This window comes from Netta rufina (assembly GCF_964035555.1).
Source record: "Netta rufina genome assembly, chromosome: 9".
Taxonomy (NCBI): Eukaryota; Metazoa; Chordata; class Aves; order Anseriformes; family Anatidae; genus Netta; species Netta rufina.
In genome coordinates this window covers 25,782,011-25,795,155 of record NC_140132.1, presented here as the reverse complement: position 1 = coordinate 25,795,155, position 13,145 = coordinate 25,782,011, and the positions used below count along the sequence as shown (strand labels likewise).

The window sequence follows — 13,145 nt, the reverse complement described above, 5'->3', positions numbered from 1 at the left end:
TTCCCTGTCCCACCATGGTATAATTCATTTAAGGCAGAAGTTGATATAGAAGTGCTGGGCCTCCTCTAAACCTATATGATCATTAAATTCTTTAAATGGGAGTGTTGATAAGGAATTACTCACAGAAAAGACTAATTCAGTTAGGTGGTCACTAGAATGAGTGAATTCTTGGCTCCAGAATCAGAATGCTGCGAACCACGGGTCCAGAATGGTTAGCTAGCGGCTGCTCAAGCTTTCAGTGCTCAAAGAATTCAAAACAGAGTTCAAAAAGTTTTTCAGAACTGTATCATTTAATAACAAAATTAATCAACTTTAGTTAAAAAAAAAAAAAAAAAAAAAAAAAACTCCTTAAACAAGAGAAATAAACTGTGTTTTTTGCTCCTAAATCTTACTGGGATGAATCCATAACTGTAATGCTAGTTCAAATCAGGATTCTGTTCCACGTTTAATTTGGGATCTCCTTCCAGACCATGTAGGATAACAGACAGCCAAGTTAAATACACATAGAAAGCAGGAAGTATTAACCTTCAGGAAATACAATTAGGTATAGGCATTAAGTGAAATGGTAATGCCTTACACCAGAATTGGCCAATACTGTGATTTTTTTCCCCAATGTATTTCAAAATTTTGCAATAGGAACAAGCTACTGAAAAACGATAAAGTGGAGATACTGACAGAATTTATAGTACATTTAATAGAGGAGCTTCAAATAAATGACCAGAAGAAAAAATGCAATGAAAATTCAATTGGTTATATACAGAGTGGAATATGAGTAACTGCATGATAACGTTATCAAAGTTTGTGAGATCTATTGCAGTGTGGCATTTAAAGTTACCTTGTAATTTGTATATCTGAACATTTTTTGAATATGCTGACAAACTCTGCTAACCTTCCTGAGCTCAAACAGCACAGAATGATGGGAATAGGGAATTCTTATCTCTCATATAAATTTCACCTAGATAAGCACATAGTGTTTCTCCCATATCCTCCCCAGGTCACTGGTTGTTATGCCAGCTTTTATTACTTTATTTGTAAGCTGTTAAAGCAACAACTGGCAGTCATGAGTACTACAATAAAATTAATCATTAAAAGTAATTGAGAAGGCTCTACATTATTCAGTCACAGTTAGGAAGTCAAATAAAGAAGTGAGAATGGGAATCAACCCAAACACTGGTTCATCAAAGCAATACTGAGGATGAAGGAAAAGTGTACTGTGTATTAACTTTAAAAAACAAAATATTCATCAGTCTCACACTTAACCATTTACAGGGCAAAAATGTCTCAATGTACAGCCTTGAACTTATCAGAAATCTCCCCTGGGTACAAGTATCAACTCATAAATAACTTAGAGCATGTTTAGGATTCTGTCCAACATAAGTGGTCCCACTTCCCCTTCAAAGGGGCAATTCACATGTCGACACCAAGCATATGCTTCAAGGCTTCATTGATAACAAAATTACATCAGATGTTGGCTTCAAATGTAACTTTCTTTAGCCAGCTGAAGATCCCAAGAAAAGCAGGTGGGAAAAATAAAAGCCAGTAATATAAATACTACAGGCTGCCTACACCTCTTGTTTCCACCGGCATAAGAGACGAGGAAAATATTGAAAATACTGGAGAAATAACTATAAATATTTGACTCACCCATGTGGGAGGAATGAACACTTATAATCACAAGCCTCACCATTTACTAAAAATAATGTCTGAAAAACGGGAAGGATATGCAGTATTTTGGCAAATCTGATGTCTCACTAGCTGTTGTTTGACTCCTATCATCTCTCCTTCCCTTAGTGCTAGCATACTAGCGGTGAAAACAAGCTAGGTGGAATAAGTAGACAAAAAAGAAAAAGCGCAGTAAGTTTATGAACAGCAGCTGGGAAACTGTCATCAAGAAAGGCAGGCTTAAAAAGGGAATCCTGCGTCACAATCAGTCACTGACCAGTTAGTCTTTGACCAGCCACTTTAATAGGGTCAAGAGGGACATCAAGAAACAGTGTCAGTTCTAGAAAAACTGTGGAATAGGTCTAGAAAATCAGATGTTGATTCAGCAAATCATTAATAGGAAAACTTTGCTGACAAGAATTTAAACAGTGAAGAAAAAAATATCATTATTTTATTGAAATAGATTAGATTCAGCTAAGCCTGCATCACACCTAATTACTGAAGTTACGCCACACTGGAAACTTAACCTATATGTCTTGTGCTTTTAATTTTTCTTTTCACCACATTTCAATACAAAGAAGTATAAGACAGTAAATTTAACATCTTATAACCAAGTAACCACTCTCGATAAGTAGCAAGATTAGAGTCAGTTTACCCACCAGTAAACACAGGCAATAGAAATGTACATGTGTTACGGGCAGTAAAAGAATAGTAATTCTTTGTTTACTGACTAGTACTTTGCTTGGTCTAGAGCATTATAGTAGACATGAGCCTATTCTAAACTAAAGGAAAACTACTTGTTATTTTCCTCTTCAGAGATAAAAAAAAAAAATATGTATTCACTGCTTTTGTCTAAAAAGTCTTCACGCCTTGATTTGTCTTATATTACAGCTGCCCGAATCATTGAGAACATGGACACGACTGCAGAGCCTTGTAATGATTTTTACCAATATGCTTGTGGAGGATGGCTTAAGAAGAACGTCATTCCAGAAACCAGCTCCCGTTATAGTAACTTTGACATTTTAAGAGATGAACTAGAAGTTGTTTTAAAAGGTCAGTAGGGTTTATGTTTGTGGACTATATAAAGTTTCTTCTTTGGCTTACATGTAATCCTAAGAAGACGTGGTTATCTAGCAAAGCTTAAAACACTACTAAATATTTCAGTTTCTTTACGTTCAATTCAGGATAAAACCACCACAAACTGTTTGCTTGGAGAATGCTTTGGAAGTCATGCTGTTGTGTCTGACACTGGAACAGAGTTGAATAGACCTGACCTTTCTGATATCTGAACTCTGTGTGCTCATCTGCGTATTATAACTGAAATCTGTATCATTATCCCCATGAACTAACAACAGCAGCAAAGCTAGGTGACAAAGAAGGAGGTCTGCCTGTACCCAAGTCAGCTGAAATGCTGGAAATTGCTCTCTGGCAGCCCTGTCCTGCATATCTGTATTCCATCAGCTACATCCTAAATAGCAGGCAAGCATTTTTATAAAGAATCACATCATAAACTTACAAATACTTCATTCTCCACAAACTGCAATACCGTCAAATTATCCAGTCACCTTTTACAGACAAAAGTAAGTCACAGAAATAACTGAGTTGATACTCATGAAAGATTCTTCAAACTACTCTTTGGACTCAAAATCCTTTCTCTACCTGCATAGCTTTTAGTTTTGCCAGGCTTGCAATTTGTGAATGTCACGGTCTTCCCGAGGCTTCGGTTCCTGTGGAACAAAGCAGTTGTAAAGGAGTGGCAAGAGTGGGCTGCCCCACAGGGGAAGGCAAGTCAGGCAGGGACAGAGGCCTCATAGAAAGGAAGCAGAGTCCCACAGGACCCAGACCAGAAGAGAAGAGCAGGTCCAATGACAACGACCAGGTTCAGCCAACAGATCAACCCACCATTGATGCTATGAGCCTTTCGGGCTGCTGGTCAGTGCACTCAGAGCCTGTTGATACACTTAGGGCCCCAACAGCAGTTCTCTTCACCAAACAGGTTGGTCGTCTAAAAACTATCACTGAAAGGTCAAGGCATTTCTGTTTTACAGGGGATGATCTACAGAATATCTACCTGACACCTTTATGCTCAACACGTTACCACAGGCTGACATAATTTCAAGGCATGTTATCTCCAGAGCTTTTCCCCCTATTTTTCAAATAGCAAAGCTTCCCTGGAATTTGAGATGGAATGAAAGCACCGATCCTCCATCCTCTGGTGCTCAGGATGGTGTCATCTGTGGTTCCTTCAGTTATCTTTCCCAGAAAGATCAGATATTAAGATGTATGTGCTGTGTGTTTCAGATGTCCTCGACACACCAAAAAGTAATGATATAACAGCAGTGCAGAAGGCAAAAACTCTGTACAGTTCGTGCATAAATGAAAGTAAGTTCCTCCTGAATTTAGTGCATATAGGATAAATAAATATAATCTAAAGAATGATATCCAAGAAACCTATCTTTCAAAGTCAGATATAGCTATATATATAAAGTATCTGAGCAGAATTTTTCAGAAATTCTTGGTGAGAACTAAAATATACCAGTTTTAGAGGGTTAAATAAGAACATCAATAGTAAAACTAGTACTGTACCTCCTATTTTACTTACTTTGGTATTTTAGGTGCTATTACATTACTCCTGAGTTACCAGTTTGCTGCAGTTATTTAAACTCAAATCCTTTCAGTTAAATATTAATTATTTTGTAGAAATTACCAGAGATGAGGTGGAAAATAGCCAGTATATCATGTTTCTTTAAAGATACAGAGATAATTTATTTCAATAATTTGAGCTAAATGCTGTTGCTACAATGAGGAGCAATAAAACAGCAGTGCTAGTAATTTGTTTTTATAGTTTCCATAAAATTATTAATATTTTTAAAGCTATTATTTCAAGCTCTTTGCAGAGTCAAAATAACATTTTTTAAATGTCATCTTCCCAGAGATTTGCATAAGTTGTTTTGCAGTCATGGCTGAAACATATTTAAAAATTTAAAAGTTAAAGAAGAGTCATACATCAGAACATAATCCTATTGTGGTGATGGAGAAAAAATATCTCGGGTTCAGAATTCTGAACACATTATAATACTATACCATTGGTATGTTTTAAAATACCATGCTAATTCATTTTATTTTTTCCAAAAGCTACCATTGATAGCAGGGGTGGAATGCCTTTAATCAAACTGCTGCCGAATATATCTGACTGGCCTGTAGCAACAAAAAACTGGGAGTCTTCCTATGGTAAGATAATCAGTGTTTATTTCCTTCTCCATTAGAATTTCTAAATGATTATACTTTTCATTGTTTACCCAAAATAGAGACTGAGTACACCTTCCATTTGCCTAGGTGCTGCTTGGACAGCTGAGACAGCTATTGCAGAGCTGAACTCCAGATATGGGAAAAAAGTCCTTATTAATTTTTTTGTTGGCACGGACGATAAAAATTCCACAACACATATCATTCACGTAAGTCTACCTGGGTGGCACAGCCTTGCTGATCATATAAGTGTAGCAAAAGAACCAGAAAGCACAGCCATAAATGTTGGCCAGGAGCAATGTTATTGATTTGAAGTTTACCGGTCAGTTGTAGGTAAGTTTGTGAATCTCTGTAGTTTTTAAACTTCCATTATCAGTCTGACAGTGCATTCATTGTCCATTCCCAGGATTAATAATCTTTATTCTGTGCACTCATACACTGTTAGTGAGGTGAGGAGAATTGAGACATGTGTAGATACACACACAGGTTATATGTACGCTGGACAGAAGACAGACATGATCTACTTATATATGCACGCAAGGAAATAAGTAAGCATGACTTTCCTTCCATGTAATTCTGGCAGAAAGCTCTGTCACTGAGAACCTGGCTATGGTCCCAATGGCAGAGAGCCCACAAAGAAGGGGGTTGTGTTTTTACAAGGTATTCAGATGCCGAAGTAGTAACAGGACCTGCAGGCAGCTGGCACAGATAGGAAAATGGCTGAGGACATGTGCTTAAGGAGCATGCCGAGAGTGTCCTGCCTGTAAATGTAAGATGAAAAATGGAAACTCTGGAAATGGAAAGTCCAGAGAAGACAGGATTGTGTATGCTGAATCTTCACCAGCTACTCCTGAGACACATCTGTTACAGATGCAGTGACGAGGTAATCTTTCTTGTATATGGGTGGACAGATCCTTGACTACTTTGCACATCAGAGTTTCAAAGTGGAGTAACTTTCTTGCTTGTCTGGGGACTGCTTTGTTTTCTGTACATCCAGCGTTTAGCATGGATTACACATATCATGCATTGTTCAGCAACCGAAAAAGAGTGAAGACAAAAAAAAAAAAAAAGAGGAGAGTGAAAAGAATTAAACAAGGGCAACAGGATGGGAGAGAAACTCTCCTTTGGCCAGAAGTTCATTTTGCAAGAGTGAAGTATCAGCAACCTATAACTGGCCAAAGAACAGTACAATGCTATGACGTTTTGTCCTTACGCACTTTTAAATTTTTATTTGACTTTACAGATTGATCAACCTGGACTCGGCCTGCCTTCTCGTGACTACTATGAATGCACTGGTGCATACAAAGAGGTAAGCTGAAGCTGACAGATCACTGACTGCTTTAGAAGCTTTAGCCTCTATTTTCAAGGCAGGTGTACCCTCAAGAGTTGGGTTGGAGTCCCTCAAAGAGCAGGACAGTCTCTCCCCAAAGAGATTGTAATGCTACCCCTGAGAGTCATCTAGGAAACCGAAATAGAAAGGTAATAATGATGAGAATTTAAACAAGGCTGATCTACAAGTGGGAAGAGAATGTGTGACAGACTGGAGAGAGAAACTCTAACATGGGTAAGTGTGTCAGAAGACAAGAGACCAGGAGCTAAAAGGAAAGGAAATTAACAGGATATAGAGGAATGAGATTAAGGACAAATAGAAATAAGTTGGCTAAGAATGGGAGGGAGTATCACAACTGTCCTGAAGTTGTAGTATTATAATACTGTGCCATTAATATTGGTGTCCTCGTGTGACCTTTCTGGCTGCACTGAAGCCAAGTGTTTTTATCTCAGCTCCAGTTGCCGGTACTAACCAATTGTCCCTGCACTGGATGAGACAACTGCATGTTCCTCTAGCATCACTACGCCCCCAAAACCCCAACCTGTCTCATTTTGTTTATCTCACATTCTCTTTATCTCCTTTTTTAATCACTGGACATTCACATGGAAAAAAAGTAGTAGTTTTCCACACAATTCATATGCGATTATGCAGGTCAGAAGAGGAGCAGCTCCTTGGCTTTTTAGGACCTCTTGGAAGGAAATAATCATGAAACAAGCAGATACACGGAGACCTGTCAGTGACTGGAACAGCCTCCCCAGGGACCCCCGTCACTGGAGGTTTTATATGCAAATATAGTGCTAGATAATCTCATATAGGCTCCCTTTTCCCATGAAAGGTTGGACCTGATAATGTTTTGAGGTCCCTGCCAACCTGAAGCTGGAGTACCTCAACTGAGAGCTGTTCCTCCCTTCAGTCCTTGCACGCTGATAACCTCTGCTTGGCTCCGTTTCCTGCTGTCTCATTCTACTCTTTGAGCTGTGCACATTAAACAAGGTACCTGCCTCCTGCACTTTAACCTCAGCCTTTGTCAGGACTTCACACCACAAAGTGGCAAGTGGAGTTTGGGAACAGATTTATTTTTTTTTCCTGTAAGATGCATGGATCCTGTGCTCATACAGGCGTTACTCTGACATCTAAGTTCCCACTAAATATCTGAGTATATTTACACAGTCTGTCTGAAATTAGCTGACAGTTCTTTGACGGCTACATGACCATGCAATGATCCTTAGGCCAAAAATAAAGTGCATTGATTGGTACCTGAAAATTCCTGTTTACTTGCTGGTTTGGGGGTAATGTTTACATTTTTTGCATAAATTTTACACAGATTTGGGTATTTTGGAATGGTATTTTAAGGCTTGGTATGCACTCTCTTTTGTGACTTAATGTGGCTGTCAGTGGTTTGATGGGCTTTCTGTCTGACAAAATAATCTGTCTTAATTAAAAATAACACTGAGAGTTCAGTCCTCCAGGATGCTGTGAGCCACCTTTCTTTTGAAGTCTGTTGTCAATACTTTTCATGAGCTGCTCAGAGTTTGCCAGCACACGCAGCCTGTTATAGCACAGCGCTGTTGGCAGGCAGGGGAGGCTGACAGGAGATGGGTGGCAAGGAAGGCAGTTATCAGAATGGCTGCATAAATGCAGCGTTCATTAAAAGGGGTGCATCCTACTGCCTTAGGAGCTGAACATACCAAAATGCTTCTGTTAATAAAGTTGATGCTATGCGCCTTATTAATCATATTTCTATCACTGTTTTAGTAGATTAAGATATTTTGCATAACATATATTTATTATTAACTAATTTAATATGTATTTTTATTTGCATTTTAAAAGTATATTGAAACCAGCATTTCTGCTTACAGAAAAGAGTGTGACTTATCAAAGAGGTATTACAATAAAATTAAGTTCCATAAAATATATTGAGACCTTTATAGATATTTGACAGTGTAACATTTAAGAGAATATACTTGTATATATCCATTCCAATCCTTGGTAAATTCAGACATACTAAATTTAATATATTCAATAGTATATATCCATAGTGTATTTACCTAAACCAAATTTAGATATAGCAAAAAACTATATGCTGAATGCTCCAGGCTGCAGCAGGGTGGAGGTACACTGCTTCTGGGAGTAATTTTCCCACAATGCTGATCCTACACAGTCCATCAACATTTCTCTTGGTTTTACGTTTCTGGGAACACTGCTCTTTGGAAGCAGTATTTTTGGAAGTTGTAATTAAAGTGAGCTAGAAAAAACACAGGTGGTAGTTTAAATATGGACCTACAAATGTCTCATTTTAAATAATGAAAACACAGTGCAGTAGTTGACAGTGTTTAGGTTTGAGCAGTGCTACGAATCATACAGCAATTTTCCATGAGGGGCTTTTCAAATTTCTATTTGTGATCTAACAGTATATCGGAGTAAGTTACTGTAAAGTTACCTAAAAAAGGGATGAAGAACCATAGTTCATAAAAAAGAAGATGAAATCTTAAAGATAATCAAAATGTGCTATACTTTGAAGAGTTTCGTGCTATACTTTGAGGAGTTTAAATTATTTGTATCTTTTTCCTGCAGGCATGTTCTGCCTATGTTGATTTCATGATTTCTGTAGCTAAACTAATCCTACAAGAGAGAAATATTTCTTTCAATGAGACCCAGATTTCTGAAGAAATGAAAAAAGTTATGGACCTGGAGAAGGAGATTGCTAATGTAAGAAAACATTTTTAAAGTATTCTTTAAATAGCTTTCTTAATACCTAAGAAAGCTAACTGTAAATCAAGTTATTAAGTTACTTGCTCCTGCTACTTTGTGGGACCAAATGTTGACCAAAAATATATGGGGCCTGGAACACCTAAAATGAACACATAAGATGTGCCTTCTAATGAGCAAGGGGAAATATTTGAGTTAGCTGTTTTCCAAATAGCAAAATATTTTATCCTACTCTATTCAAGGAAGCCCTTCAAGAGAAAAAGGTGAAAGCAAGAGACAGGCTTGGTTTCCGTTCAGTTTTAGAAAGTGTGTTTTGGGAGATGCTTTCAGGGCCTCTTTTCTGTTTGTCCTTTTCTTCACATGGGCTGTTTGATTATCAGAGCAGTAGATTCCCAACCTTTAGCCTGCCACACAACACAAAGTAATGTTTGTCCTACACAAGCTTCTCCACAATACCGATTGGTTCAAGTGCATTTTTAATCACGCACTGTTCTCCAGAAAATATGCCTTGGAGAACTAACTAGAATTTGAATTTGCATGGAGAAAAGCAAATTAAAGCATCCATGAGCAAAAACGTGGCCTGTGATTATTAAACATTTCAGAAGATCCTGAAGCTGAAGGTTATTGTAAAACAAGCCAATAGCTTCAGCAATTTTTTTTAGTTGCGCTTAAGTGAGGGCATGTGTTTGGCAGAGGTAAACCTTTCCACCCCATTTATATAAACTAAAGCTATACGATTTTGATTTATTTCACATTTTCCTGAGAAACACACTTCTGGGCTTAGATCGGAGAGAGAAAATTATTAAATGAAAAGGAATTAATTGGAGAAAGATTTGAAATGCAGTAAGAAAGGAAGCCACAACTGAAATTTCTCTACAGCAGTTGCTGCTGGTAAAGAGTACAGGTAGCTGTGGGTAAGTTGCTACTGCCTCATTTTTTAACCTTTTCATCAAAGCTAGAAAGATGGCACCATCCGGAATGTTACTAGAGTAGAGAAGGCATTGTGCTCTTGGGAACTGGCGAAGAAAACAGAATAAAATACTGACTGCACAATACATTAGGGTGTAGAGTAGTAGAGAGGAAAACAAAGATAATTTTATTTTTTATTTTTTTAAGGATAGAGATAAAATCAGAGTTGGCATGACTTACTTTTGAAAAAGACTTGAAATAGGTGGGAACTACTGTTCCTGCCCCTGACTGAGTCAAGTGGAGTACTCCAGGCAGTAGTGATACGGATTCTCCCATGAATTACTTTCATGGGTCACAAGATCACTCTTTCCCCACAGTCACTTGTGTACCTGCATGTTCTCTCCTTGCCTTAAAAAAAAAAGTCTAAGTGAAAAGGAGTTCAAGTATGGGTAGACTGAGTGCTGATGCTGTCACAAGTTACGTCCACACTACAAGGGATGCAGGAATGCACATTAGAAGCATCCAGGCAAGGAACACAGTGCTGTTTGAGGAAAACAACAGAAACATGTTCAAGACAGAAATCAGAGACCAAGGGAGTAGTTTGGAGACAATACTACTGAGTCCTGTGGGTTTTTTTCCTCTCCCTAATTTACATTGTCTGTACCCTAATCCCAGAGACCTCCTTGCTGACATTTCCTGTCTAGAGACTCCAGGGATAAAGTCTCCTCATAAAGCACCTCTGCAGACACAGTTCTCTGGCAGCGAGGCAGTTTTATTGTCTGTAACAAACGGCCTAATGCAGTCTTTCCATTAAGGTATTAATGTATGCACATTCTTAACACCACACCAGTACAAAACCATATTGCCTAGACTAATGTGAAGCTTGAGTGAGTTATGCCTCCCATCCTACAGTGGTTCCAGAAGGAATATGTTAGACAGCACGTACATGCTGATCAGAACACACATGCTGTGTTCCTACCACAGGCCACCTTATACTCTACAAATACCTTTCCTTGACTCCCTTCTCCCAAGGTTTAGCTCCTGCGTATATACACGAGATGCTTCACAGCTATGCAAACGTCTCACAGTAATGTATTAAGCCAGATTTTTTTTCTTTTTACTTCTACTTAGCAAAATTCCTGTGAACTGACTCAATTTATGTAGTAATGATTAATCTCATGATTAACTTTGATAGGCAACAACAAAATCTGAAGACAGAAACGATCCACTTCTGCTGTATAATAAAATGACACTGGCACAACTCCAAAACAACTTTTCCTTGGAAATCAACCATACGGTGAGTGATAAATAATCTGGTATTTTAACCTCTAATTTATGGCTGATGAGATTAAATGATAATGCTTGACAAATTTTTCTTTAAATGCATTTCTTTCTTGAGCTTAGACACATCTAAAATTAAACAAGATACTTGAATTGCACAGTGTATTACCTAAAAGTCTGCTGACGTTAAAATATATGTAAAAGTCTTTGCCTCTGTACCCACTGTTCCTGCAAATCTGAAGGCAGACCTTGCCCCTCCGCATCAATATGAGATGGAAAAAAATGCAGGCACCAGTCCATTCAAATATGTTGCACTATTGTGTGTGACTGTTCAGACCCTCCCTGTTTATCCAGAGCTACACAATCAGAACAAAAAGTCCTGGTTTTCCACCATTTCCTCTGTCAGATGGGCTCCCAAACCATGCAGAAAGAAGCCCAGGATGGCATGACTATACACCAGGAAAATTCTCCCCATTCCTCCCACTGTAGCTCCCCCAAGACGTTTCAGCTCTGAATTTTCTCCTATCCTGAGCCATGTGCTGTTCCCACAGTACAGCCTTTATTTCAAGTAACCACAAAGTCCAGCTAAAGCATATCGAAAGATTTGATACACGGGTGAGCCTTCCCGATAGCATCATGTCTTACTAGACACGAACGTGTTTGTGATAAGCGACTTCCACTTCAGAGCCCTGCATGCAGACAAGGAGGCTCACTGATGGCAAGCACTGTGGTCTGACTGGCAGCAGTGTGTTACTGAGTCTTCTGAGGCCAGCGAGGTACTAGGAAACACTATTATTACTAACACAGTTTCATAGTCTCTGCTATTTTTATTGACTTTAGATTCTTCAACTTTAAATTATATGGCAGTTCCATTCTGCCTAGCTTAATCTGTTTCATAATTTACCTTCTCCCACAGATCTTACTTTGAACAGTTACCATTACTGTCAGAATGCAATCATAATGTCAGAAACTAACTTCTCTTGCTCACAGAATGGTATTGCCCTGGTTATTTTTAGTTCCTGGGGAGCACTGCAGATCAGCAATAATCATCTGCTCTAAATTTATCCAAAAATGCACAAAAGACACATGATGGGAGTTGGTCGTGTTGTTGTAATGGTCTAAGGATAGTACAGCAATTATTCCTAAAATTAGCTGGAAGTTTGCTGCTTCTCTTTCAAACCTGAAGAGATCTATTCCTGAAAGCTTATCTACTTTCCTCAGCTACATAGTTTGTCTGATAAAAGACGTTATCTCTTCCAGTAAAGCTTTCCTGTCAAAAGAACCATAACGCCATATAACCATATCAAATAGGGAAACCATAAAGAGCCATATAACACCATACTGCCCAAAGGACTGCAGCCTGAGGGATCTGTCTCAAGCAGTACCATGCAAATGAAGACAAGTAGATTTGTCTGCCACAGCACGCTGCTATCTGATGCTAACAGATCTGCTATCAAATCTATTTCATTTTTCAGTACCTTGTACTACAGCATACAGAGGAAAATTTGTTACAGACTGGGTATTTAGTGTGTCTGTTTTAAAGCCTATTAAAATAAATCATTTTATGGACTTCAGTGTACTTCAGAGAAAGCCCTTACCATATGCTTGAGAATGTATTGTTATGTATACTATGAATTTCTTATTGCCCATACCATATTGAAAAATAAAGCTTTTAGTCATGGTTTGATTTAGAAGTTCATAGCCAAATATAGCAAGAAGGCAATTGAAATTTGACTTAAAAAAATAAATAAATAAATAAATAAATCTGCTTTTCCAGGCTAAATGGAAAGTGCCATAACATTTTTAATTGTGTAAGACTGAAAACAAAACCATATCTGGACTCTTTCTGCTAAATACCACCATATGTTAATGGAATTTTAGAGCACAGTGGATATAAATTATCTCAGATCAGTTACTATTATATGCCATTTACAAGTGGTGAAGCTATTAGGAGAACTAAAGTCAGAGCATTTGTGTTGCACAAACATATTTTTCAAAATAGCTAAAT

General features: G+C 38.1%; 1 protein-coding gene across 2 annotated transcripts in view; it reads left to right on the top strand.

The window, feature by feature from the left end:
• Positions 1-13,145, top strand: part of MME (membrane metalloendopeptidase) — a 37,541-nt gene that overhangs the window by 5,324 nt on the left and 19,072 nt on the right. For both annotated transcript variants that reach the window (XM_084291762.1, XM_084291763.1), the window contains exons 4-10: positions 2,554-2,715; positions 3,964-4,044; positions 4,798-4,893; positions 4,999-5,117; positions 6,152-6,217; positions 8,813-8,947; positions 11,052-11,153. In XM_084291762.1, coding sequence (XP_084147888.1) covers positions 2,554-2,715; positions 3,964-4,044; positions 4,798-4,893; positions 4,999-5,117; positions 6,152-6,217; positions 8,813-8,947; positions 11,052-11,153 — 761 coding nt within the window. The remainder of the gene's footprint in view (positions 1-2,553; positions 2,716-3,963; positions 4,045-4,797; positions 4,894-4,998; positions 5,118-6,151; positions 6,218-8,812; positions 8,948-11,051; positions 11,154-13,145) is intronic.